Raw genomic sequence first — 25,933 nt, forward strand, 5'->3', positions numbered from 1 at the left:
TCGTCCCTCCATTCACGCCTGTCGCGACACCACTGGAGGCGGGCTGCACGATGTTGGGGCGTGAGCGGAAGACAGCCTAACGGTGTGCGGGACCGTAGCCCAGCTTCATGGAGACGGTTGCGAATTGTCCTCGCCGATGCCCCAGGAGCAACAGTGTCCCTAATTTGCTGGGAAGTGGCGGTGCGGTCCCCTACGGCCCTGCGTAGAATCCTACGGTCTTGGCGTGCATCCGTGCATCGCTGCGGTCCGGTCCCAGGTCGACGGGCACGTGCACCTTCCGCCGACCACTGGCGACAACATCAATGTACTGTGGAGACCCCACACCTCACGTGTTGAGCAATTCGGCGGTACGTCCACCCGGCCTCCCGCATGCCCACTATACCCCCTCGCTCAAAGTCCGTCAACTGCACATACGGTTCACGTCCATGCTGTTGCGGCATGCTACCAGTGTTAAAGACTGCGATGGAGCTCCGTATGCCATGGCAAACTGGCTGACACTGACGGCGGCGGTGCACAAATGCTGCGCAGCTAGCGCCATTCGACGGCCAACACCGCGGTTCCTGGTGTGTCCGCTGTGCCGTGCGTGTGATCATTGCTTGTACAGCCCTCACGCAGTGTCCGGAGCAAGTATGGTGGGTCTGACACACCGGTGTCAATGTGTTCTTTTTTCCATTTCCAGGAGTGTATCAGAAATAATGTCACACATTCTATTTCCTGAAACCTGCTTGTCCTTTGGAATTACTCCAAAAGGCCTAACACTTAAAGTCCCTGTTTCCGATGTAATCCCGCTCTACACCAGGCTCTTTTACAGCTTCAAACACAGCAAACTCTTGCTGTTACCCAGCTAATCTGTAACCAGTACCCCTCATCAGCCAGTTTCCACTTCACCAGACTTCTCTCCTTCTACAAAATCCTGCAGCATTCTGCCCCTCATGTGTCCTTGGATAGTATCATCTACCAAGCCAACTTCAAACTGCAACAATGTGCCCAGCTTCACCTCAAAAAGGTATCCCACCTTCACCTAAACTACCTGAACAGTAGTGTTTCCTTCCATGTCCCTCCACAGCTCCCTAAAAAGCCACACCAACCACCATCATTTGGCCAATCTCCTTAACATCCCATATCCTTCACCACTGCCTCCCAGACCAAGAATAACCCATACACAAGAACCAGTCACAACAGTACAGTGTTCTTCACCTCTCGTCTAAAGCATTCTCTCCTCCTGATTATTTGTATTATCTATGGATCTTCTTTTCAGCCCTAAACCTGCATTGATCATGCTGCTTTGATGAAGGACCTACTCCCCTTTACAAGTACTATCAATTGGAAATATTACTTTGCAACTCAATCCCAAAACCTTTCCAACAAAAACCTAATGTTGAACTCAGCCTTGAACAATTCAGACCACAATCCCAACTTGATCCACCACCACTGCTCCAAAATCATCCCTTCCAAGCCTTCCAAGAATTCCTCACATCCAACATTGCTTCAAAACCCTCCCTCAGGTCCTTACAACATGACCCTAACCTGTCCTTTGCAAAACTAAAGGCTCTGAATTCCCTAAAAGCTGATGGCTCCATCATTATCCTCCCAGAAAAGGATCTTCCACTGCAGTACTTGACCAAAAGGAGTATGTTACTGAGGGTCTACTCCAGCAGTCTGACACCTCTACATACAGTGTCTGCCATCAGGACCCCACCCCTGTGATTAAAACTGACCTGCAGTTCCTCCTTAAACCTCAGGCTCCTCACAAGGACTAACACCTCAATCCATAGAACTTCTCACCCCTCCCAAGCCACGCACACACATCTTTTACCTTCTCTCTGAGATCCACACACACAATCATCCCAGCTGCCCTACAGTTGTTGGCTTCAAAGCACCCATCAAATGTATATATGCCTTAGTTTACCAGCACCTGCAACCCATAGTACAAAGACTCATCTTCTATATCAAAGTTACCAAATCATTTAAATAAAATAGAAAGAAACTTCCACATGGGAAAAATATATTAAAAACAAAGATTCCAAGACTTACCAAGCGGGAAAGCGCCGGCAGACAGGCACATGAACAAAACACACAAACACACACACAGAATTACTGGCTTTCGCAACCGATGGTTGCTTCTTCAGGAAGGAGAGGGAAAGACGAAAGGATGTGGGTTTTAAGGGAGAGGGTAAGGAGTCATCCCAATCCCGGGAGCGGAAAGACTTCCCTTAGGGGAAAAAAAGGACAGGTGTACACTCGCACACACACACACATATCCATCCGCACATACACAGACACAAGCAGACATATTTAAAGGCAAAGAGTAAGGGAAGAGATGTCAGTCGAGGCGGAAGTACAGAGGCAAAGAAGTTGTTGAAAGACAGGTGAGGTATGAGTGGCGGCAACTTGAAATTAGCGGAGGTTGAGGCCTGGCGGATATCGAGAAGAGAGGATATACTGAAGGGCGAGTTCCCATCTCCGGAGTTCGGATAGGTTGGTGTTGGTGGGAAGTATCCAGATAACTCGGACGGTGTAACACTGTGCCAAGATGTGCTGGCCATGCATCAAGGCATGTTTAGCCACAGGGTGATCCTCATTACCAACAAACACTGTCTGCCTGTGTCCATTCATGCGAATGGACAGTTTGTTGCTGGGAATGCTTGTTTTAGTTCTCCTTTGTACTATGGAAATCACTGTTGCCACAACCAAGTCATGTTCAGTGAAACCAATTTTGATTTGGATATCCCCAAAGAGGTCAGGTCTGTTTGGTGCCATTAGATCCAACATATTTCCATCATGAGTGGGGTTCTGAACTATCTGTTCTAGGTAGTTTTCATAGAAGGCATTTAGTAATGTTTCAAGGATGCCATATCATGCTCACCTCTAACGAAACTGTAATTTTCCCAATTGATTGTTGGATGATTATAAAGTCTCCATTAATTATTACAGTATGATTGGTGAACTTAAGTACAAATGAACTGAAGTTTTACCAAAAGTTTTAGGTAGTATGAGGAGATGAGTACTGGCTGATAGAAGGAACACAAGAGCAACACCTCTGGGAATCTTGAAGTGAGACTCACATGGTAAACTTATTTTTAGACAAATGGGTTTTGTGGCTTGTCCTTTACTGAGATGAAAGTAGCCTATCAGTCAGGAAAGTAGCACTGTAAAACATTTGTTTGTGCACACATGCATGTACTCACAATACTGCCCCCTCTCATCTTTCACACGGAAAACACACACACACACACACACACACACACACACACACACACACACACAGACATGTGCATACGAGCAAAGGCTGCTCTGCCACTGAGTTTGTATGAAACACTTTTATTGTAAAATAACATGCTTACAATTTTTTTCAAATGTTTACACAGATATAATTAGAAGCCGTTAATATTTTTCACTTGCACTATTAATTCATGGAACATGTATGGAAAACATTCATAGTTCATCTTGTGGCTGTTTCATTTTAAGCTGTATTTGTGGTTCTTGGATACCAAGAGAGTCCCAGAACCCACGATTTCCAAGATCAGCACTTGAATCTGGAATAATACTTTTGCTGCTTGATATTCTGATGAAAGGAATGTTCTTGGTATCATGCTTAACAGTTGGCCATTTCAGATTCTTCACTGGGGCTGGATTTCTGTTCAGAGAGGTAACAAATTTAAAAATGAGTTATTGAACATACACTGTATCTATAAAGTATGCAGTCCTTAGTATATAAATTGCACTCTATTTTAGAAAAATAAGAAAATAAAAATTACAAAACAAATGTTAGTTTCAATATGATATACAGATATCAGTATGCACTATATTAATTATGTATATGCAGTCAGACAGGATTTACACAGACAGGACATACTGTCTACACTGCCTTCAGGGAACACAGTGTAGCAATAGTGTAAATGAAACTCTTTTATTATGCATCTCAGGCTTTGATTATGACAACGTATCATAGCTGGTTTTGACTTCTCAGCATGTCACCATCAGATGACCTGTCTAAAGAGAAATGAAAAGATGAATACTGAAATACTAAAGTAAAAATTACAAAGTCAAACTTCTATTCACAGCTACACAGATTTGAATATGTTACAAAGTACAACTGAACAATCTAGGAGAGACCCTCAAATTGTAAACATGCATGTGTTCTGATTGTTTGAATTAAAGTACACAGTTAACAGCGCAATAGAATAAGTTGTAAGGCCAGTATTGCATCACATGATCCTATGTTTCTCTGAAAATTAACCTGATCTTTCCCAAGGTTGGCTTCCCACAGTTTTCTCAGTTGTCAGTGAATAACTCATGTTACTACTTGCAACCATGATTTACTTATCTGGTGGTTTAGTAATATTGATAGCTGTCAGCAAAAGCCATCTTCAAAATTGGAATTATTGGTTTCTTTGTGAAGTTCGAACGTATTTTGCCTGTCTTGTATACCTTGCATACTAATTGGAGAAGTTTTGTCATGGATGGCTCTCACAAGTATCTGAATAATTTTCTGGGGGAATGTCATCTCCTCCAGGGACCTGGTTCCGACTTTGGTATTTTAGTGCATATCTCTCATCCCATCTTCATCTACTTTCTCTTCTCCATGCATAACATTGGCTTCGAGTTTGTTTCCGCTGCATTGACTCTCTATATATCCCTTCCACCTTCCACCTTTCTCACTTTCATCAGCTAGTCACTTGAGGTCTGAGCTCTTCCTATTCATACAGCTGCTCCTCTTTTCTCCAACAGTTTATTTAATTTTTCTAGAGGTGGCATTTATCTTAACAATTGTCATGAATGTTTCTACACTTTTCCATATGTCTTATAGCTATTTCTACTTTGCACTTCCTCTCAATATCATTTTTCAGATGCCTACATTTCCTTACGTCCGCTTCACTTGCTGTGCTTTTGTGTATCAGTTAAATACAATATCTTGCAGATTATGTACCACAAACTTAGAGAGAGAATAAATATACAAATTTATTAAGTCTGTGATTGTACTCATCCAGATGTTGAGATAAACTGTGAAATCTGTCAGTCATACGCCACAAATGTGCTACTCACATTTTGGGTGCTGCATACATTTCTGAATGATTGTAGCATCTTAATAGGTCATCTTATAGTAGACAGAAAGCTTGTGTTTCACAATAAAATTCTGTTGACCACGCAAATATATTGTTATTTTGCTTCATCAGCTTTGACAAATTAATTGTTGTCTTCAAAAGATTACAGAATTAGGGAAGTTATAAATCAATAGTGTATAAAATGCATGTTTGACTGTCAGCTGCTTTCATTTTATTACCAAATATCAACTGGTTTCAATCAAGGACCATCTTCAAGGATAAGGGTTAAAATGGTTCAAGCCACAATTTCACATTTGTCATTGTTTAAATAATGTGTAGAGCATGTCATATACTGATATTCGTGACATGCTCTACACAGTATTTAAGTAATGAAAAATGTAATAGAGTGGAATGAACCATTTTAACCCTTATTCGTGAAGATGGTCCTCGACTGAAACCCATTGATGCTTAGGTTTAAATTAAAAGCAGCTGATGGGCAAGCATTTAATACATTACTTGACAGCTGTTGATAGCCACCTTCCAAAAACATATAAATCTTTAGACCTTGGCTACACATTTATGTAAAGTCCAAAATGTACATATTGTATGTGACTATTGTAAACATATATGGACAGAATGATAATTTACAGTAATGGAGTCATATCCATGTGTATGTCAAGCTGTTGTGTCAGCATGTGAAAAGTATACTAAGGTACGTTAGGAAGAAATATGCTCCTTTTGTCAGAAAATTTCCAGGACATGCTTTCTTAAAAATAAAAGATTTCACGCACCAAGTAATGATTCTAACTATCGAGGTAGTCTCCTTGGCTATCTATAAACAGTTGCCAATGTTTCTGGAGGTGTTGGGAGCAAGCAGAGAAATTTTCAGCTGTGATGGTCATAAGCTCATTTGTCACAGCCCATTGGATGTCTGCAATATCTCAATGAAGCTCTCCTTCCAGTCACATTTTCATTCACAGAAACAAGAAAAACTCACAAGATGAGAGGCTAGGCAAATGTGGTGGATATGGGATGGCAACAAAAGAATGTCTGATCAGATATTGGTATTTAGTAACAGGTAAAGCAGTGTGGGGTCTTGCATTGTCATGCAATAAGAAAAAGTCCTGAGAACGCACAAATCAGGACGGTGACACTGCATTGCTAGTCACAAACTTTTCAAGTCTTTGATGTAAAGTGTTTGGTTCACTGTTCAACCTGAAGGAATATACTTATGAGGACCTAATATTTTACTCTCAAAGAATGTGGTCAAAATTGTCTTTGTTCTCAAAGGTTGTCATTTGACTTTCTTTGAGACATGTGATCCACGACTCCGCCATGCAGCACTTTGACACTTTGGGGGAGAGTCATACTGGTAGCATCAACTTTCTTCCCCAACAATAATCTTTGACAGAAATGAGAGATTAGGTCTGGCTCTATCCAGTAGTTCAGCAGAATGTCTTCTTTGTCTTTCCTCTTTCTATTTGTCGGTTAGTGTGTGACAGAAGAGTTTTGCATGAAGTTTCTATTTCCCTAAATCTTCTTGTAAAATCCTATGACATAAATCATAATTGAAAATAAGTTCTTCTGATATCACATGCACAGTTACCTAACAGTCTTCTTGCAGTAACTGGCTTAAGCACTGCATGCTTGCATCAGTATGTGCTGTGACTGGTTACCAGCTCTGGGATCATCTTTCACTGAGAATCTCTCCCTTCATGAAACCATTTGTGCCATTCAGAAACATGACCTCTTGAAAGTTCCTTGGCTGCATATGCTTGCTGAATCACTACCCATGTTTCACTAGAGATTTTCCTGAATTTAATGTAGATCTTAATGTTCATTCTTTGCTAACAATCAGCAGCCATTGTGCCATCTTAACTAATGTGCTGAACAGGCTAAGCACAGCCCTGCCACCTAGTGAGTTTTCATGCAAACATGGCCAAGGTAATTTCAAAGATGCGCAGATACCAGGTAACATAAAAAAAAATGTATGTTCTTTTTTATTATTGCAAACTTGAAAAAAACTGCCCTGGAACTTTTCTGACAAAGGGAGTATAATACATCTGAGAAAAACAAGGCACATATTTCTAATATTTCTAGGGAATGGGCTAATTTACACATTTTATAAGAGATGCTATTCAATCGAAATAGAGCCTGTTTTTTAATGCAAGTTGATCAGAATGCTCTAAAGCAGTCAACACAGTTTCTTTTAAAGAACAGTGCCTTCTGCAAAATCTCATTCATAAATATGTGTCAGTTATGAAGAAATGTGTGTCTATCTTCATTAATAATGAACTTTAAGAACTATATCTTAAGGAAGGCTCTGTTACCTATAAAGCTAATCTGTCACATTCAATACTTAGTAAATTATTACATGCCACACAATTTGACATTATTTTAAGAGGCGTTTATGAGTGGTTAATTGTAGACCAAGAGCTCATCATTCAATTACACCATGAAAAACTCTTGAAGCTTGAAGATGCTCCAAAAGTCATTGTTATAAAAAGAAACCAATTTACAGTTCACCTTGCATTCCTTTCTATGAGTGTGTTATTAACAATACGGACATGTCCTTTGATGCAGCAGAACTTCACATTTTAAGTAAAGGCCTTTAATATAGCATGAAAGTTTCTCAAGGTCAAAATATTGCCCTGGCTGATTATTGATGTGAAAATTGCCAATGGTACTGCCAAGCTTGACAGATATGAACAATGTAAGATAGATTGTAAGGTTAATAAGATAATAACAAATGAAACTAAAAAGAAAAATAGTTATCTTTTTACAGTAATGTCCATTAAAAGAAACTTGAAGAAGAAAATGCTCTCATCATAAAATCAGGCGAAGGCAATTCTTCTGTTATCTTGTACAAAAAGACAATGTAAATAAAACATTAGAATTCTTTCCTGATAACAATATTCATACCATTAGCAAGGACCCCACTACTAACTTCACTAAATAGGTTAAAGAGGCTTTTGATTTCAGTAATTCTCTTTCCTCCCAAACACTGTGTTAGATTACAAAGCATGAATCCTAAGACACCAACTTTATGTTTGCAAGTTAAGATTCATAATAATATTTGGTCTATTCTTCCAATCATTAAAGGAATTGTAGCCCTGGTGTCCAAGAAATTACTCGTCATTTTCATGAAATACTATACATACACAACATCATTCTCTGTGAAAAATAGGAGAGGATTATTAACTCCTTAAAAAATGTTACTTTTCATCCTGGCCATACACTTGTATTTCTTGATATTACACATTCTACCCCAACATTCCTGTAGACAAAACAAGCCATATTATTGAAAACAATTTCAGTATGTACAATAAATTGAATTCAAATTAAATTAAAGAATTTGTATGATTTTTAAGAATCTTTCTAAAGTGCAAATACTTCAGTTCCAATGGTCAGCTACAAAGGCCTTGCTGGATTTCTAGCAGCCATCTTAATTAGTAAATTTGTAATACATTTTTTAAATTCCCAGCTCATCTAGCCAACAGCATTTCTTTCTATGGACAATATGTCGATGATACCATCAATCTATTAAAAGGAGATTTGACGGGCATTAAATTACTTAGTTAGTCACTGAACTGTTTTCACACTAAAATTAAATTTACATATTAAATAGAAAATCAGCATAATAAAGTTAGTTTCCTGGACAAGAAAAAATGTTTAGTAGGTGGTAAAATTAACTTCAACATTTACAGGAAACCTCCACAATGGATAACATCATAATACCTCTTCTTGCTAACTCTTTAAGTGCTATTTGGCATTCTTTCACACAATGATCAACTGTACTGTTAAGGTTCCTAGCCCCTGTACTATTTTTACTCAAGCTTTGTACAAAAACTTCATAAAAATAAAACTAACGAGAATATATATTCCTCCACACTCAATGAAATGATCTTATTGCCAAGAAATACACTACAATCTTTGTCTTCACTTATCCTTGTACCATGGATGCCCAAACAAGACTAGGTTCTGACATTACATATACCTCAAGAACATTATATGATTCATGCCAGCCAAGCAATACAGAAAGAAATACTCTTGTGGTATGTCTCGTTGGCAAAAATGGTAACATTTGGTGTAAGCAGAGACAGATACAGTGTCATCAAGGACTGACAGACTGCAGCATCTTAACTCAATGAAAATTAGCAGAATAAATATTATAATTAAAAAGAATACACCGGAGGGAAAGAATAATATTTTAGTGAGCTTCAATCTGTGAAGATAAAGAAAATGAACAATTTTATAAAAAATAAATAGATATATTTATTCATTATTAATGTAGAATGGATGAAGGTCTACATTTTGCCTTCCTATTTGGTGTAATATTATGAATGAGGTATGTAATTATCAGCAGTATTTGAGTTTTAAAGAAAATATAAAAGAAGGAATTGAATAATGGTGTTCACATAAAACACACTCCTTCCTTATAGTGTTTGGTATGCTACTGATTTGCACAGTATAGTTGTGGAGAAATACCCTTCTGGAATTATTTTTTGTTATTCTCTTGCAACCATTATTTAAGAAACAAATGGTATTATCCATTAGCACTGGTCACAAAGATAATTTGTTTCAGATGAAGATAGTATTACAACATGCCACTGCTCTGTTTTCTTTATTCTTAGGAGTAAAATCTTTCAACTTTATAGGAAAAACAGCCTTTCCACATTTCACATTCATGTGACTTAGAAGACACTCCCACCTGGAGTTGAGCCACAAGCATGAAATTACAAGAACTGGTCTCACAATATCATCAAATTTCATTCACAACTCAGATGTGGTTACTTTAATAAATGAAATAAGAGTCCAGTTAAATAATGATGCATTCATCCACCAAAAGGCAAGAGGTTTATTAATCAGCACTAGTTTTCTTTCTATTGAGCCTATCACTGTGCACAATGTAGCCAGCTTTAGCTTCTATAATATTCTGTTCCTTGTTGCATAGGCAATATGTCAGAATTATAAATCTGCACGGCAGTTTGTGAGAACATTGGAACTTACATTCTCTAAATAAATACTTGAAAGAGTACTTAACGGAAGCAAGTGCTCTCACAATTTAAACTAATAGACAATTTTTCAAGAAAAAATTACAAACGTGGAGATAGTTGCATATTTGCAAGGGAATGCATTGCAGACCATCCACTCCAAATATCCTGTTCTTACAGTGTTGAAAAGGATATAGAATTACCTGGGATTCAACTTATGACCTCAATTTACTCTTAATAACTGTTTACAGATCACACTCTGGTAACATGCGGTCATTCTTTAAAAACTTTACTTCCCTACTTGAAACTCTAACAAAGAGAACCATTCAAAATATCTTACTCTGTGGTGATTTTAATACTGACTTGTTGAATGATGGCAGCACCCATACAACCTTTATAAATTTGATGACTTCTTTCAACCTTCATTTGAAATTAAAACCTGCAACTAGAATCACATGCCATAGTAGTAGCTGCATTGAACAAGTAGCCGCTAACATAGAATCTGTTGCAAACTCTGTACACTTAGGGTTCTCAGATCACAATGCTATAATTGTAAATGCAAAGTTACCATATAGGGATGCTTTAGTCAAAAAAGTAGTAAGAGAAAGCAGAAACTATTAAGAAAACAATATTCTAAATTTTATATCTTGCACGAGTAAAGCAAACTGGCAGACAGTCTTCACGTCACAAACAGTAGGTGATAAGTATGAAGCCTTCCTAAATATTTTCTCTTATTACTTAAATTACCATTTCCTTTTAAAACTGAAAAAAGGTGTTCCTGGTTATTCCAGAGAGTGGATCACTTCAGCCATTATTACTTCCTCCAAAAGAAAGAGATAGCTTTTCTCACTGAGCAAAACAACATTGGCAGGAGTGTTCAGTTTAAGAAATACATAAAAAGACATTCAGAAATGTTGTCAAGGCAGCCAAAAACCAACATTATGACATACTTCTGAAAAACTCAACTAACAAAAATAAATGCGCTTGGCAGATATTTAACAGTAATACAGGTAGAACTAAAAACATTACAAATAGCAGTAGCCTAGAAATAAATTAAAGATTGATTAATAGCAAAAAGAAATGGCTCATGAATTTAACTTCACCTTCACAAATTCTGTTGAAAACCTTACTAGTCACTTAAAGAATAACCCTATGCCAGCCTCTCTTTCGAGCAATCCTACTGCTTCACTATTGTTTTCACCTACCTCAGAAGCAGAAATCGAAAACCAACCAAAATATTAAAAAAGTTCCTAAAAACATTACAAATAGCAGTAGCCTAGAAATAAATTAAAGCCTGATTACTAGCAAAAAGAAATGGCTCATGAATTTAACTTCTCCTTCACAAATTCTGTTGAAAACCTTACTAGTCACTTAAAGAATAACCCTATGCCAGCCTATCTTTCGAGCAATCCTACTGCTTCACTATTGTTTTCACCTACCTCAGAAGCAGAAATCAAAAACCAGACAAAATATTAAAAAAGTTCCTTCTTCTGGACAGGATGAAATCCCTTGTTTCCTTGTTCACAGATGTTCAAGTATAATACGTAAGCCTCTATGACATATGATTAATACTTCATTTATGGAAGGCATAGTCACTAAATTACTTACCATAGCATAAATTATACTGATACACAAAAAATACTATAAACAATATCCCAATAATTATCAGCATATGGCAGTCCTCTCTGTTTTAGCATATTTGTAGTGGCTGACAAACTAAAAGCATTTCTGAATAGGTTGTTGATGTTGTGTTCTTCAGTCCTGAGACTGGTTTGATGCAGCTCTCCATGCTAATCTATCCTGTGCAAGTTTCTTCATCTCCAGGTACCAACTGCGACTACATCCTTCTGAATATGTTTAGTGTATTCATCTCTTGGTCTCCCCCTCTAATATTTTTATCCTCCACGCTGCCCTCCAATACTAAATTGGTGATCCCTCGATGTCTCACAACATGTCCTACCAACCGATCCCTTCTTCTAGTCTAGTTGTGCCACAAGCTCCTCTTCTCCCCAATTTTACTCAATACCTCCTCATTAGTTATGTGATCTACCCATCTAATCCTCAGCATTCTTCTGTAGCACCACATTTCAAAATCTTCTATTCTCATCTTGTCTAAACTATTTATCGTCCACGTTTCACTTCCATACATGGCTACACTCCATACAAATACTTTCAGAAACGACTTCCTGACACGTAAATCTATACTCTATGTTAACAAATTTCTCTTCTTCAGAGACACTTTCCTTGCCATTGCCAGTCTACATTTTATATCCTCTCTACTTTGACCATCATCAGTTATTTTGCTTCCCAAATAGCAAAACTCCTTTACTACTTTAAGTGTCTCATTTGCTAATCTAATTCCCTCAGCATCACCCAAGTTAATTCAACTACATTCCATTATCCTCATTTTGCTCATGTTGATGTTCATCTTATACCCTGCTTTCAAGACACTGTCAATTCCATTCAACTGATCTTCCAAGTCCTTTGCTGTCTCTGACAGAATTACAATGTCATCGGCAAACCTCAAAGTTTTTATTACTTTTCCATGGATTTTAATACCTACATCAAACTTTTCTTTTGTTTCCTTAATTGCTTGCTCAATATAAAGATTGAACAACATTGGGGATAGGCTGCAACCCTCTCTCACTCCCTTTCCAACCATTGCTTCCCTTTGATGTTCCTCGACTCTTATAACTGCCACCTGCTTTCTGTACAAATTGTAAATAGCCTTTTGCTCCCTGTATTTTACCCCTGCCACCTTTAGAATTTGGAAAAGAGTATTCCAGTCAACGTTGTCAAAAGCTTTCTCTAAGTCTACAAATGCTAGAAACGAAGGTTGGCCTCTCCTTAATCTTTCTTCTAAGATAAGTCGTAAGGTCAGTATTGCCTCACATGTTCCAACATTTCTACGGAATCCAAACTGATCGTCCCAGAGGTCGGCTTCTACTAGTTGTATCCATTCATCCGTTAAGAATTCACATTAGTATATTGCAGCCATGACTTATTAAACTGATAGTTCAGTAATTTTCGCATCTGAACACCTGCTTCATTTTGGGATTGGAATTATTATATTCTTCTTGAAGTCTGAGGCTATTTCACCTGTCTCATATATCTTGCTCACCAGATGGTAGAGTTTTGTCAGGACTGGCTCTCCCAATGCTGTCAGTAGTTCTAATGGAATGTTGTCTACTCCTGGGGCCTTGTTTCAACTTAGGTCTTTCAGTGCTCTGTCAAACTCTTCACACAGTATCATACCTCCCATTTCATCTTCATCTACATCCTCTTCCATTTCCATACTATTGTTCTCAGGTACATCGCTCTTGTATAGGTCCTCTATATACTCCTTCCATCTTTCCCCTTTCCCTTCGTTGCTTAGAACTGGATTTCCACCAGAGCTCTTGATATTCGTGCAAGTGGTTTTCCTTTCTCCAAAGGTCTCTTTAATTTTCCTGTAGGCAGTATCTATCTTACTCCTAGTGAGATAAGCCTCTACATCCTTACATTTGTCCTCTAGCCATCCGTGCTTAGCCATTTTGCACTTCCTGTCAATCTCATGTTTGAGTCGTATGAATTCCTTTTAACCTGCTTCATTTACTGCATTTTTATATTTTCTCCTTTCATCAATTAAATTCAATATTTGTTCTGTTACCCAAGGGTTTCTACTAGCCCCTGTCTTTTTACCTATTTGATCCTCTGCTGCATTCACTATTTCATCCCTCAAAGCTACCCATTCTTCTCCTACTGTATTTCTTTCCCCCATTCCTGTCAAATGCTCTCCCTGAAACTCTGTGCAACCTCTGGTTTTTCAGTTTATCCAGGTCCCATCTCCTTAAATTCCCACCTTTTTGCAGTTCTTTAGTTTTAATCTACAGTTCATAACCAATAGATTGTGGTCAGAGTCCACATCTGCCCCTGGAAATGTCCTACAATTAAAAACCTGGCTCCTAAATCTCTGTCTTACCATTATATAATCTATCTGATACCTTCTAGTATCTCCAGGGTTCTTCCATGTATGCAACCTTATTTTATGATTCTTGAACCAAGTGTTAGCTATGATTAAGTTATGCTCTGTGCAAAATTCTACGATGCGGCTTTCTCTTTCATTTCTTAGCCTCAATCCATATTCACCTACTATGTTTCCTTCTCTCTCTTTTCCTGCTCTTGAATTCCAGTCACCCATGACTATTAAACTTTCATCTCCCTTCACTACCTGATTAATTTCTTTTATCTCATCATACATTTTATCAATTTCTTTGTCATCTGCAGAGCTAGTTGGCATATAAACTTGGACCTACTGTAGTAGGCGTGGGCTTCGTGTCTATCTTGGCCACAATAAAATTACGGCTGTAGTTTCCTCTTGCTTTCAGGCGTTCACAGTACCAGAATAGCAAGGCCATTTTGGTTAGTGTTACAAGGCCAGATCAGTCAATCATCCAGACTGTTGCCCGTGCAACTACTGAAAAGGCTGCTGCCCCTCTTCAGGAACCACCCATTTGTCTGGTGTCACAACAGATACCCCTCCATTGTGGTTGCACGTACGGTACAGCTATCTGTATTGTTGAGGCAGGCAAGCCTCCCCACAGACGGCAGGGTCTATGGCTCATGGGGGGAGGTTTGAATAGGTATAGTATCCTTTCTCCAGCTCAATAAGGATTCCAGAAGGGGAAAATAACAATAGATGCTGTTTACAAATTTCTAGATACCACTCTCACATTTGAAGATAAGAAACAGCCAGTTGCATTGTTGTACCTTGATCTTACGGAGGCATTCTATATAGTAGACCACAGAGTATTATTACAAAAACTATATAACTATATATGATTGGTTTATAAGCTACCTACTGAACAAAAAGCGGTATGTGCAGTTATGTGAGGTCGCCCCTTCAGGAAAATCCACAGTTTCATGTTCTGATATGCAAACTGTAAAACATGGTGTTCCTCATGGATTGGTTTTAGGCCTCATCCTATTTCTCCTGTTTATTAATGACCTTTCTCTTCACTATCGACTTGCAACACCTTCCTTTTTGCCAATGACACTGATAGCTGACTCAAATGAACACAATGAAGCCACAGACAACCAATGTACAGATCTACTACATTCATGGCTTGCAGCTAATAGGCTACTTCTTAATGGAAAAATGACTGTAGGCCTAATATTTCATAAAGCCCAGAACAGAAATCTCATTATCCCAACAATACCAATAGGTGGAAATAGTACTGAACTGGAAAAGGTAACTAAATTCCTTGGAATGCCTCTGACACTCTAGCCTGGAAAAGGCACACTGACAGCATAGCTACCAAGCTAAATAAAGTACATTTTATGCTTCTGTCAGTCAGGGAAGTGACAAGTATAAATATGCAAACATCAGTGTACCATGCTCTTTTTCACTCAGTCCTATTCTGGGGCCACAGTTCTGAGCCCAAATAAAGCTGTCAATATAAAAATTATTTAAAGAGCAGAGAGATTTGTGTAAACAACTATTCCAAAAACTAGGTATTCTTCCACTTCCATGCCAGTACATATTGGAGACACTAAGTTTCACCAAGCCAAATACTGGCAGCCTGAAGCAGAATTGGGACTGTCACCAACACGACACTAGAGGGAAATAAATGTAGACACAGTTTCCCCATTCTATCAAATTATTTGCTGATAATGTAAAATGCATGGGGATTAAACTTTACAATCATCTACCACTAAACATGAAAACACATCAAGAATCCAGGACATTTAACAAGAATGACTAAATTGAAATACTCCTTTTATAACTTACATTAATATTTTGTATGTGATTTTTCTAAGTAATATATTTCCACACTTACCTTTCTGCATTATAATTAATCTCCAAAATGTAAATTCCATACTGACTAATAAAAATTGATCTACTTGTATATACTTATTACATTTATCTAGTAAATCTTAAACATTGTATAAATTATGTAATGCTTATCTGTAATTAACTTGATTTTAAATGTATCCACAAATTTTAATATTAATTAGGCCCTGTTGACCTGAATTTTGGACAACTTGTGAGTATACTAATACTATATCCTGTACTTTACAACTGTCATAGAATTGTGTGCATGTGGGTGTATTTAATTAAGTGTAATGCATTTTTTAAATGTTTAACTACTGTAATGACTTGTCCCATATCATATAATGCTCTCTGTTTGCAGAATGATGCAGTGGATCAGTGAAGAATGAATGAATGAATGAATGAAGGGGGTAGCTAACAGAATGATACAAACACCAATAACTAATTAATCAATAGAGTGCACGTCTAAAACCAAGATTATTTGCTGCCTAGGTATTCATATTTATTACCAAGATGTCTTCACTACTAAATGTATAGGACTAAACACACGATAAATAAATATATTTTATTTTTGTTTCCTTTTTAGAGTGTTGTTTTTCAATCAAATTCATGTGTAAGTTTCTCTGACTGAAACCATTGTCTGTATCTTGGACATACCAAGAACATTTTCAGAAAGATGCAACGTTCAGACTCACCCAGTTTTGCTAAAATTAATGCACATTTCCAGCATAATATTCATCATCTTTCTATCTTCTTCAGTTTCAAGTGGTGTTAAGCCAAACTTGTCATTGACATTCATAATATAAGCTGTGTCATCTGCATGAGATACTCCTAACAACAAGAAATTGAAATAGGGATTACAAATGTAAAATTTGTGAACATATTGTTACAAATTACTTTGTAAATGTCATTTATGAACAATTAATTATTTCTGCTGATAGCATGGTTTGATGGCAATAAAATTTGCTTTTAAGAAGATGAATACAGCCACTTACCAAGGTTAACATCAGTTTCTGCCATGCTTTCTGAGAAACTATATTTGCCACGGTACCCAAATACATAGAAATAAACAGGTGACTTATTGATACTAGCCTGCAGTCTTGCTGCACGTTCAACTTCTACCACAAAAATTCGATCACCAAATAACTGAAAATAAAAAAAATAAAAAAAAAGACATTATACATTACATGACACATACACCACCTGAGCCACAGATAAAGATACTTATAGTTCAAGTCTGGGAAAACCAACCAAAACTTAAAAGATTCGATTCTCTTGTGTATTACATAACTTAATCTATATGGAACATGAAATGATGTATAAAGAGTTGTAAGAGTGAATTATTCTTGAATGATGGTTCTCTACGGCATCCAGTTTACCGGAAATCCACTCATACTGATTTGTACCTGCAAGCATCGAGTAGCCATCACCCATCACCAACCATGAGTTTGCTTAAAACACTTGTTCATAGAGCACATACTGTCTCAGATCTAGATAGCTTACCTCAAGAACTCGCCCATCAAAAGACAGAATTCAGCGAAGATGGGTATTCCATCCGGCAGATTAACAGGGCACTAACAGTTAAAACTAAGAAGCAGGAAGTAAATAAAGAGGAGAACATGCTGGAACAATCTTTAGCTTTTATTCCTTTCGTTAACAACACTTCGTTTAAAATAGCAAGAATCCTCTGAAAATTTCAGGTGAAAGTGGTTTTCCGCCAACCATCGAAGATTGCGGACCTTGTGGGATCAGTTAAGGACAATCTGTTACTATGAAAGGCCGGAATTTACAAGATATTGTGCCAATGTGGTATGGCTTACATAGGTCAAACCACACGCACTGTGAAAGAACCCTGCACTGAACATGAACGTTACACTCGCCTTTTGCAGCCAAGCCAGTCCGCTATTGCTGAACTTTGTATTTCTACTGGATGTTCAATGGAGAATGAGAAAACAATGATTTTGTCCACAGCAACATCTTTCTGGGACTCCATTATTAAAGACTCCGTAGAAATACGACTGGTGGAAAATGTGTTAAACCGTGACAGCGGCTACCAGCTGGACAGTGCATGGAATCCCCTCATCTCCACGATTTTCTCAAATCAAAGGCGACAGAGTGCGTTGACGGCTGTGGCAAACAGCAACGCAGAGGGCGACTGAGTTCCGCTATTCCACCAGCGAGGGCGCTGCTGGTGGGCAGTGTGGTTCAACTATCAAGTTTTCGACGCATGCGCAGAATAGTTACAGTACGCTATATATTGTAGAATGGAGGATGTTTTCACCAGTCTGCGATGGCTCACCTGAAGATGACTGGCAGGTGTCCATTTGAAATATTGTGTGAAGTATTGAACGACGACCGGCTGCAAGTCCGAAATTTGTTTGAACAGTCAATTCACCGGGAAAATTTTATTATTCACAACTGGGCATACTAACCACAGCTTCTCAGTATGTTTATTCCTTAATGAAGTTTGTTGTAAATAGTACATCTCTTTTTACAACTAACTGCTTAGTACACAGTATCAATACTAGGAATAAGAACAATATACATAAAGATTTAAAATCACTTACTCTTGCCCAGAAAGGAGTCCAGTATTCAGCAATGCATATTTCCAATAAGTTACCAGCAACCATTAAGAGTTTAGTTTCAGACAAGGCACAATTTAAGCGTAATTTAAAAGAATTTTTGGTGGCCAATTCCTTCTATTCCATCCATGAATTTCTCAACAAGTGCAGTAGACCATTTTAATGAAAATTTATTAGACTTTAATTTTTGACAATACTTGGTTGTAAGAGCAAAGTAACTACCTACTGTGTGAATGATGGATGCATGGAAAGCAAATGTAAGTCTTAAGCCTGTAAATAGTGGAAGTTTAATTTTTAATCTTGTACATAATTTGACTGTTCTTAACTGAATAATTTACCTTAATTTTTTGACAATACTTGGTTGTAATGCCCAAGTAGCTAGCTACTGTGTGAATGATGGATTTAATGAAAGTAGATGTAAGTATTAAACGTGTAAATGTTAGAAGTTTAATTTTACTTCATGTACATAATTTTACTGTTTATTGACTGAGGATCATTAAAATTAATGAAACTCAAGTTTTTCTAATTACATTTTTGTAATGTGTTTGTTTATCTGACATGTTCCATACCCAGGAGAATCCCCTCTTATATGGGTCTATGGAACAAGTAATTAATCTAATCTGATCTTATCTAATCTTTGACATGAAGTAAGCTAATCTGAACTAGGAACAGTCTTAGGTTGGTACAACCTTGTGTCAGATGTAAACATTTCTCCTCAAGATATTCCATAACATGCTGAAATTTTTGAACTCTTTCTCACCCAGGATGCTAACACACAAAGACATTTCCTTCTTTGTTCCAATCATATTAAATTGTGTAAATAAAACATGGGTGCAAAAGTGTTTTGAGAAACCATATTAAAAAGATATTTGTATTCTAATGAGAGACTTATTGATAATTGTTATAAAATTATGGTTATAAAACTTGCAACACAATATTAGTTGAAACACTTAAGTTGGAAGTCTGTCTTGGTAAGCAGAGAACAACAAGCACAAAATGTACAGCTTGTTGCCAACAAGGAGTCACTTGGCTCAGGAATGTCCTGGATAAGAAAGAGGGTGGAAATTGTCATCATTTTATGGAGCATGTTGAGGAGAAAGCCTATTGCAGAGATGGTCATCTTCAACAGCAGTGTTTATTTGTATAAATGACTCTGAAATTACATGAGAGCTGTTACAATGTGATTCATTGAGCAGAATGAAGGTTGCTGCTAGTGTCATTACCATTAGATCATTTAAGTTGCCACAACTGAAAAAAAGAAGACAGTCAGCAGGAGATGTTCAAAATTGTTCCATCATATCATAACAAGAACTTCTTGTTGCTAAGCAATAAAAAGGATTACTGCATATTTAATTAAGAATTCTGAAACAAAATGTGCCATTAGGTTCAACTTCACTAACAGTAGTTGTAAAATTTATATTCTACCTTTTCCATATAGTCACTGTTTTACTGATAATACTGTACCAGTAATAATAAGCTCACAAACTCTAGTGTAAAAGTCACATTGTAGTAATGTGAATCATTGTCAATGAGTGAAATGATTGAATAAAATACAATTTCTTTTGAAAGAGTTTGTGAAACTTCAGCTGGCATTCTCTTTATTTCATGTACATTTTGTACAATTTCAGCCTTAGGCCATTTTCAAGTATCTAAATATCTATGTATCTAAACTGTAAATCATACATGAAATAAAGAGAATTCCAGCTGAAGACATCATGAAATCTTTCAAAAAATACTTCACAGCCACAGACCCTATCACATTGAAAATTATAAAACAGGAAATGGAGTTTTAAATTATGATTCTTCAATATATAGATTTGCAAGTTCTATTAGCAAAGGACCTAGAACTTTCAGCTTCCACTATGAACACAATTATCAGAACCTGGCCCAACATCAAAGCCAATATGAGACAGTCTGGTTCCATGGCAAAACAGCCAAATACATTTGGCCATCAGCATGTGATCATTTGGATAAACACACTGGAGAGTGGATTCTTAGCAAAAGGGCATTGGGAATTCCAACTTCAGTTTGCTACAGAAATGGAGATTACCAACTTCATTGTGTTGAATGGTTAGATTGATCAATTTAAAACTCATCATAACATTGTTTACAACCAACTGTATGGTGAAAGCATAAGTGCTGATGGTGGAATTGTGGAACAATGAAAAGAACAATCGCAAAATAAGTTTAAAGAGTGTGATCAAAATATTTTTCTTTTTAAATTTTGATGAAACTGGTCTTTTTTTTATAACATATTACCAAGTAAGACCTTATGTTTAATTTCTTATTTTGAACAATATAAAGAGAAGGACAGTAAGAGTAATTTATTCATTTTTGCTTGTTGTATTTCCTATGCTTTCTGGGTATTTTACACTTTTCTGAATTTTACACTGTTTTGGGTAGATCTGCTGAAAAGTGTAAAAAAAAGAGGTTTTACTGCAGCTACAGAATTTGCAATCGTGAATTTGTTACAATCATTGTAAAATCCTCTTAAGTCTTAATAGTATTTGCTGCTAATAATAGAAAACATAATTCAGAGTGGGATTTTGTATTTTCGAGGAAATGTTTTCAGTGATACATAAAACAAGAAATTAAGAATATCTACAGTTTTAAAAGATAATTAAAAATATACCTTACTAACCATGCATTACATAACTTACTGAAATATTTAGAACAATGTTGGAAGCTGAAGAAGTGAATTAAAATTTGTGCTGCAGCTGGGACTCAAACCTGGGTCTTCTTGTTTACTAGGCAGATATGCTAGTAAGCAAGAAGACCTGGGTTCGAGTCCTGGCCGCAGCACAAATTTTAATTCACTTCCTCAGCTTTCAACATTATCATAGATAAATTAGAGACTTAAATGTCTCAGGGAAAATTTAATTTAAGATGAAATATTTAGATTAAAGACTAAACATTTCTATTAGCTTGTAACAATCAGTGACAGTCATTGTTAAATGATACCTGTCCTTATGGCACATAAATAATGACTTATCTGTAAAGAATGAATATCAATGTGACCACGCAGATATTATACTAGGCCTATCTGTAGGGAAAAATGGCTGAATTTAATTTAGCTTATAGGAACAGAAATAGTTCACAACAACATCATAAAAGGTAATTGTCAATACATATAAACAGCTGCAAGAGGTAACAAAATATCTCCTGATTTTGGTAATTTAACTGAAGAAATAAAGTGTAAGCTCAGAATGTAAATAACCTTTAGCCAACCTCTCCAAAAATACATGAAAACAAATGATTTGTCATGAATATCAAAATAAGCGGTGTTTTCATAAACAGTAACAATAATAAACAAACTACTGTAGCATGCAAAGTAAAATTAGTTACTACTTTCAAACATGTTTATTATGAAGAAACAAATCTCAGCAGACAGATGAAAAAATCAAACATTAAGGTTTGATGATATAAGGTATAATTAATTTAACTTAATTTTAATAATTCTCCAATACAGTTTTATACAAAAATAAACTCTCGTTGCTTCTTTTTACCTGTATTACTTCAGCAGCAGTACTTGTTGATATTTTTTTCTCTCCCAAGTAATGTTTCCGAACTTTCTTCCCTATTTCATGGTGTATTTCTTGTGGAGCTGTATAATTGTAGTCCAAGAGGTATGCAGACACTTCCTCAAACCGAGCATCCAGTTCTTTCATTACATCATGTTTGGTCACAAAATCTATCATAATAAGAAGAATGAAAGTGAGGCATGTATCTGAGTACCCAGAGATATGGAATTGATATACAACTTGATTATAATTTATATTTTCATAAAAAATGTAACCAATTACACTTTAAGACTAATGACGCAACTGGACATTGCATATGCTTTGGACCTATTGAAAAAAATGGTACAAACTTTATGCATGGCAGAAACATACAAGACTGTTGGAGGTATACAAATAGTCATTTTTTCCTTGCTCCACATATATATTGAATAGGGCAGTGAGTGGCAACAGATTCTGGGGAATATTTGTACATGTACAACTGTTATCCAAATAGAAATGATATTGGAGGCCAAAACTGTATTTTTGCTTAATGAGTGGGATTTGGTGTATGTAGCATATTGCCACAGTCAAATTACATTAGTGGTATATCTAATAATCAAAAGAAATTTGCATAGGTAAGCACACAGTAGAAAAAGTTATTAACCCCCAGGAGACATCATATTAATACCATGAAACACTGCCTGCATCCTTTATTATGGCCTCAATGCATTAGAGAAGAGAGTTCACAAGTTTATTCTGATGTCCTACCAAAATCTGAGGATCTTAATTTATATGTTTGACCTACTTTTCTAAATCCTGCTAGACATGTTCTATGGGATGCTTATCAAGTAATTTGGGAGATCTGTCAAGTTGCAATAGGGTGCTTGAGTGACTGTAAATTGCATGCAGACCTTGGAGATGACTGATGCCACTTTGCATGATTGTAGTGTCCACAGCATACACATTATGCATATGTAGAAGAAAGGGCAACACTTGGTCATGGTGATTGTTGAAATAAATATCTTGATTCATGATCTCAGTAACCTGAATGAGGCAGTCCACACCATAGTACAAATAACACACCCAAAACATCACAGTGAATCACTTCTTGTCTGAACTACATTCTCCATACATTGCAGTTTAAAAGCCTCTTTGGATTATTGGTGTACTTCACACCTTGAATCATTTGCAAACAGGCAAATCATAACTCATCAGAGCACACACCTCCAGTCAGCTAATGTCCAATTTCTGTGTTGTTTGGTGCATGGTATATTTGCAGCTTTATTTGCCACTGTGAGAAATGGCTTTTTGAGAGGCACCCAATTCCATAAGTCCACTGCATGGAATTCTCTTCATAACATTCCCTAAGAAACTGGCTGTCACTGACAGCAGCAAATGCTGTTGATATACCAACAAATTGAATAACTTCAGTCATGGTGTGGTCCTGAGTGCATCAAGAGGCTCCTGGTCATTCTGTCACCCCTACACTTAAACACAAGTTTTTGTTTTCAAACAACTGACTGCCACATACACACTATTTCAGTTCCTTGACTTAACCCAGTGTTGGAGGATTATGTGACCATCTGGTATCAGTTCTACAGAATATACAGTACTCTAAAGCAGCCAGCATGCTCTTTTAAGGGGGTAATGAATGTTTTGTCAGGTAAGACTACATCAAACACACAACCTTTCCTGTTAAGTAGCAATTTATACTCAGTAGCACACTTTTTGTTTCAAGAGAGACACAATAAAATGTAACACAATTCATTTTCTAACAACAGGAGGCCTCACAGCATGGACTCTCCACAAAACAAATTTATCCACAATAATTTGGTACCAAATAAGAAGAGTTATCTCAGCTTTACCAAGAGCAAAGCATTGATCAGTATTGAAGGCACATCTATGAGACAGATTTTAACACAGAAATACTGTATTTTGAGCATAAAGTTGATCCTACAGTGATAAAAGATTGCACCATCACAAAAGCAATCAAAAAATATTGTATCATGTCAATGAGCACTTAAAATGGATGAAACACTTCTTGGAGTTTACACTTATTTAAATTACTTTTTCATAAAATCGTGAATAATGGGGTAATTTTTTATCCCTGTTTATTGTTTCTTCTTATTTAGAAATGTGTAGCATAAGGTGTGTAGAACCAGTATAAATTTTAGCATTTACTAAGCTCTAATACTTTTTATTGATGTATTTACTTACACAATTATTTTATTGACCTTGAAGACTACATGCTGAGATTACAGTCCACCTCCATTAACTCTTTGCATCAAGTTATCTTTGGCCTTTAACCACCATAGATCTTTCAGGATTTCATTCTCTCGTTGCTTCCATGGTCCATCTAGCATGCATGTTCTATCATGCATTCCTACCATCACAGCTTTGGGTTCAAGGCGTTCAGGCATCTGAGGTACATGTTTAATCCATTCAAATCTTTTTGCTTTCATTTTCTTGCCAATATTTGATTGTTGCATCATTTACAATACATTCTGGCCCTCCTTCTTCTCTACCCATCAGTAGCATCTTGCCCAAGGCCAGAGGCCTTCCTGGAGATTTAGCAGGATACCAACATGAGTGGTGATGATGGGTACAGACTCTTATCATCATGGTTCCAGCAGCACCATGCCTACAAGCCAACAGCTTTCGTGAGGTTGCACCATCAGGTACAGTGGCTGAAGGCATCTAACTCACTGAATTTTGGCAGCTACCACTGGGCGCCCCGGGAGCAAAACATTATCTTACTGTACTAGCCCTTCATTCACTGCCACCAGTTAATAACAATTAAAATAAAAACTGTTATCAATAAATGTTGCCAGCACTCACCTCCCCACTCCTGTCATCCAGTCAAAACAGAGTTCAGTGATATCCCTAACAAACTGTTAAGTGTAGTATGAAATTACATACTTGTGTCACTAGCCTAAACAGTGGTTTTATCTGCATTTATATACGTACTCTGCAAGCCACTGTATGGTGCACAGTGGAGGGTACATTGTACCACTACTAGTCATTTCCTTTTCTGTTCCACTCATAAATGGAGTAAGGGGAAAATGAATATCTATGTGATTCCACACAAACACAAATTGCTCTTGCCTTGTTTTCACAGTCCTTATACAAAGTGTACATTGGCAACAGTAGAATTGTTCAGCAGTCAGCTGAAGATGCTGGTTCTCTAAATTTTCTGTCTGGCAGCTCATCTCTGAATTGCTTCAATGTCTTCCTTTAATCTGACCTGGTGGGAATCCCAAGCACTCAAGCAGTACTCAAGAGTGGGGTGCACTAGTGTTCTACATGTGGTCTGCTTTACAGATGAGTTACACTTTTCTAAAATTCTACCAATAACCTACATTCAATTGCTTGCGTTTCCTGCTGTGGTCCTCATATGCTAGTTCCATTCCGTTTCATGTATTGAGCAACATACCAGTAATATTGTATTCAAATATTAGAGGCTTGTTTTTCCCACTCATCTGCATTAACTTATTTTTTTATACATGTAGAGCAAGCTGCCATCTATCACAGCAAATAGAAATTCCATGCAAGACATCCTATATCCTTCTACAGTAACTCAACAATGATACTTCCCTGTATACTACAGTGTCATCAGCAAATGGTCAAATATTGCAGCACACCTTTTCAGTCAGATTATTTATGTATAGAGAGAACATGAGCAGTCCTATCACCCTTCCTGGGGCTCTCCTGATGATACCCTCATTACTGTGAATAATGTACTGCATTCTATTACTTAAAAAGTCTTCAAGCCAGTCACATATATGGGAACCTTTTCTGTGTGCATGGATCTTTGTTAACAGTCTGCCATGGGGCATCATGTCAAATGCTTCCTGTAAATCTTGGAAAATGGATTACACCTGTTGTCCTTCATTCATGGTTCACAGAACATAATAAGGGAAAAGGACAATCTGAGTTTTGCATGAGTAATGCTTTCTGAACCCTAGCTGACTTGTGGACAGAAGCTTTTTTGTCTCAATGA

At 37.0% G+C, this 25,933-nt stretch overlaps 1 protein-coding gene across 1 annotated transcript in view; it reads right to left on the reverse strand.

Moving 5' to 3' along the window:
- Positions 1-3,301: 3,301 nt before the first annotated feature.
- The window catches only part of LOC126273233 (venom carboxylesterase-6-like), a 159,173-nt gene continuing 136,541 nt past the window's right edge, over positions 3,302-25,933 (reverse strand). The window contains exons 7-10 of the mRNA XM_049976780.1: positions 21,940-22,124; positions 16,847-16,997; positions 16,547-16,682; positions 3,302-3,637 (exon numbers count right to left, since the gene is read on the reverse strand). Coding sequence (XP_049832737.1) covers positions 3,436-3,637; positions 16,547-16,682; positions 16,847-16,997; positions 21,940-22,124 — 674 coding nt within the window. The 3' untranslated portion in view covers positions 3,302-3,435. The remainder of the gene's footprint in view (positions 3,638-16,546; positions 16,683-16,846; positions 16,998-21,939; positions 22,125-25,933) is intronic.

This window comes from Schistocerca gregaria, chromosome 1 (assembly GCF_023897955.1).
Source record: "Schistocerca gregaria isolate iqSchGreg1 chromosome 1, iqSchGreg1.2, whole genome shotgun sequence".
Lineage (NCBI taxonomy): Eukaryota > Metazoa > Arthropoda > Insecta > Orthoptera > Acrididae > Schistocerca > Schistocerca gregaria.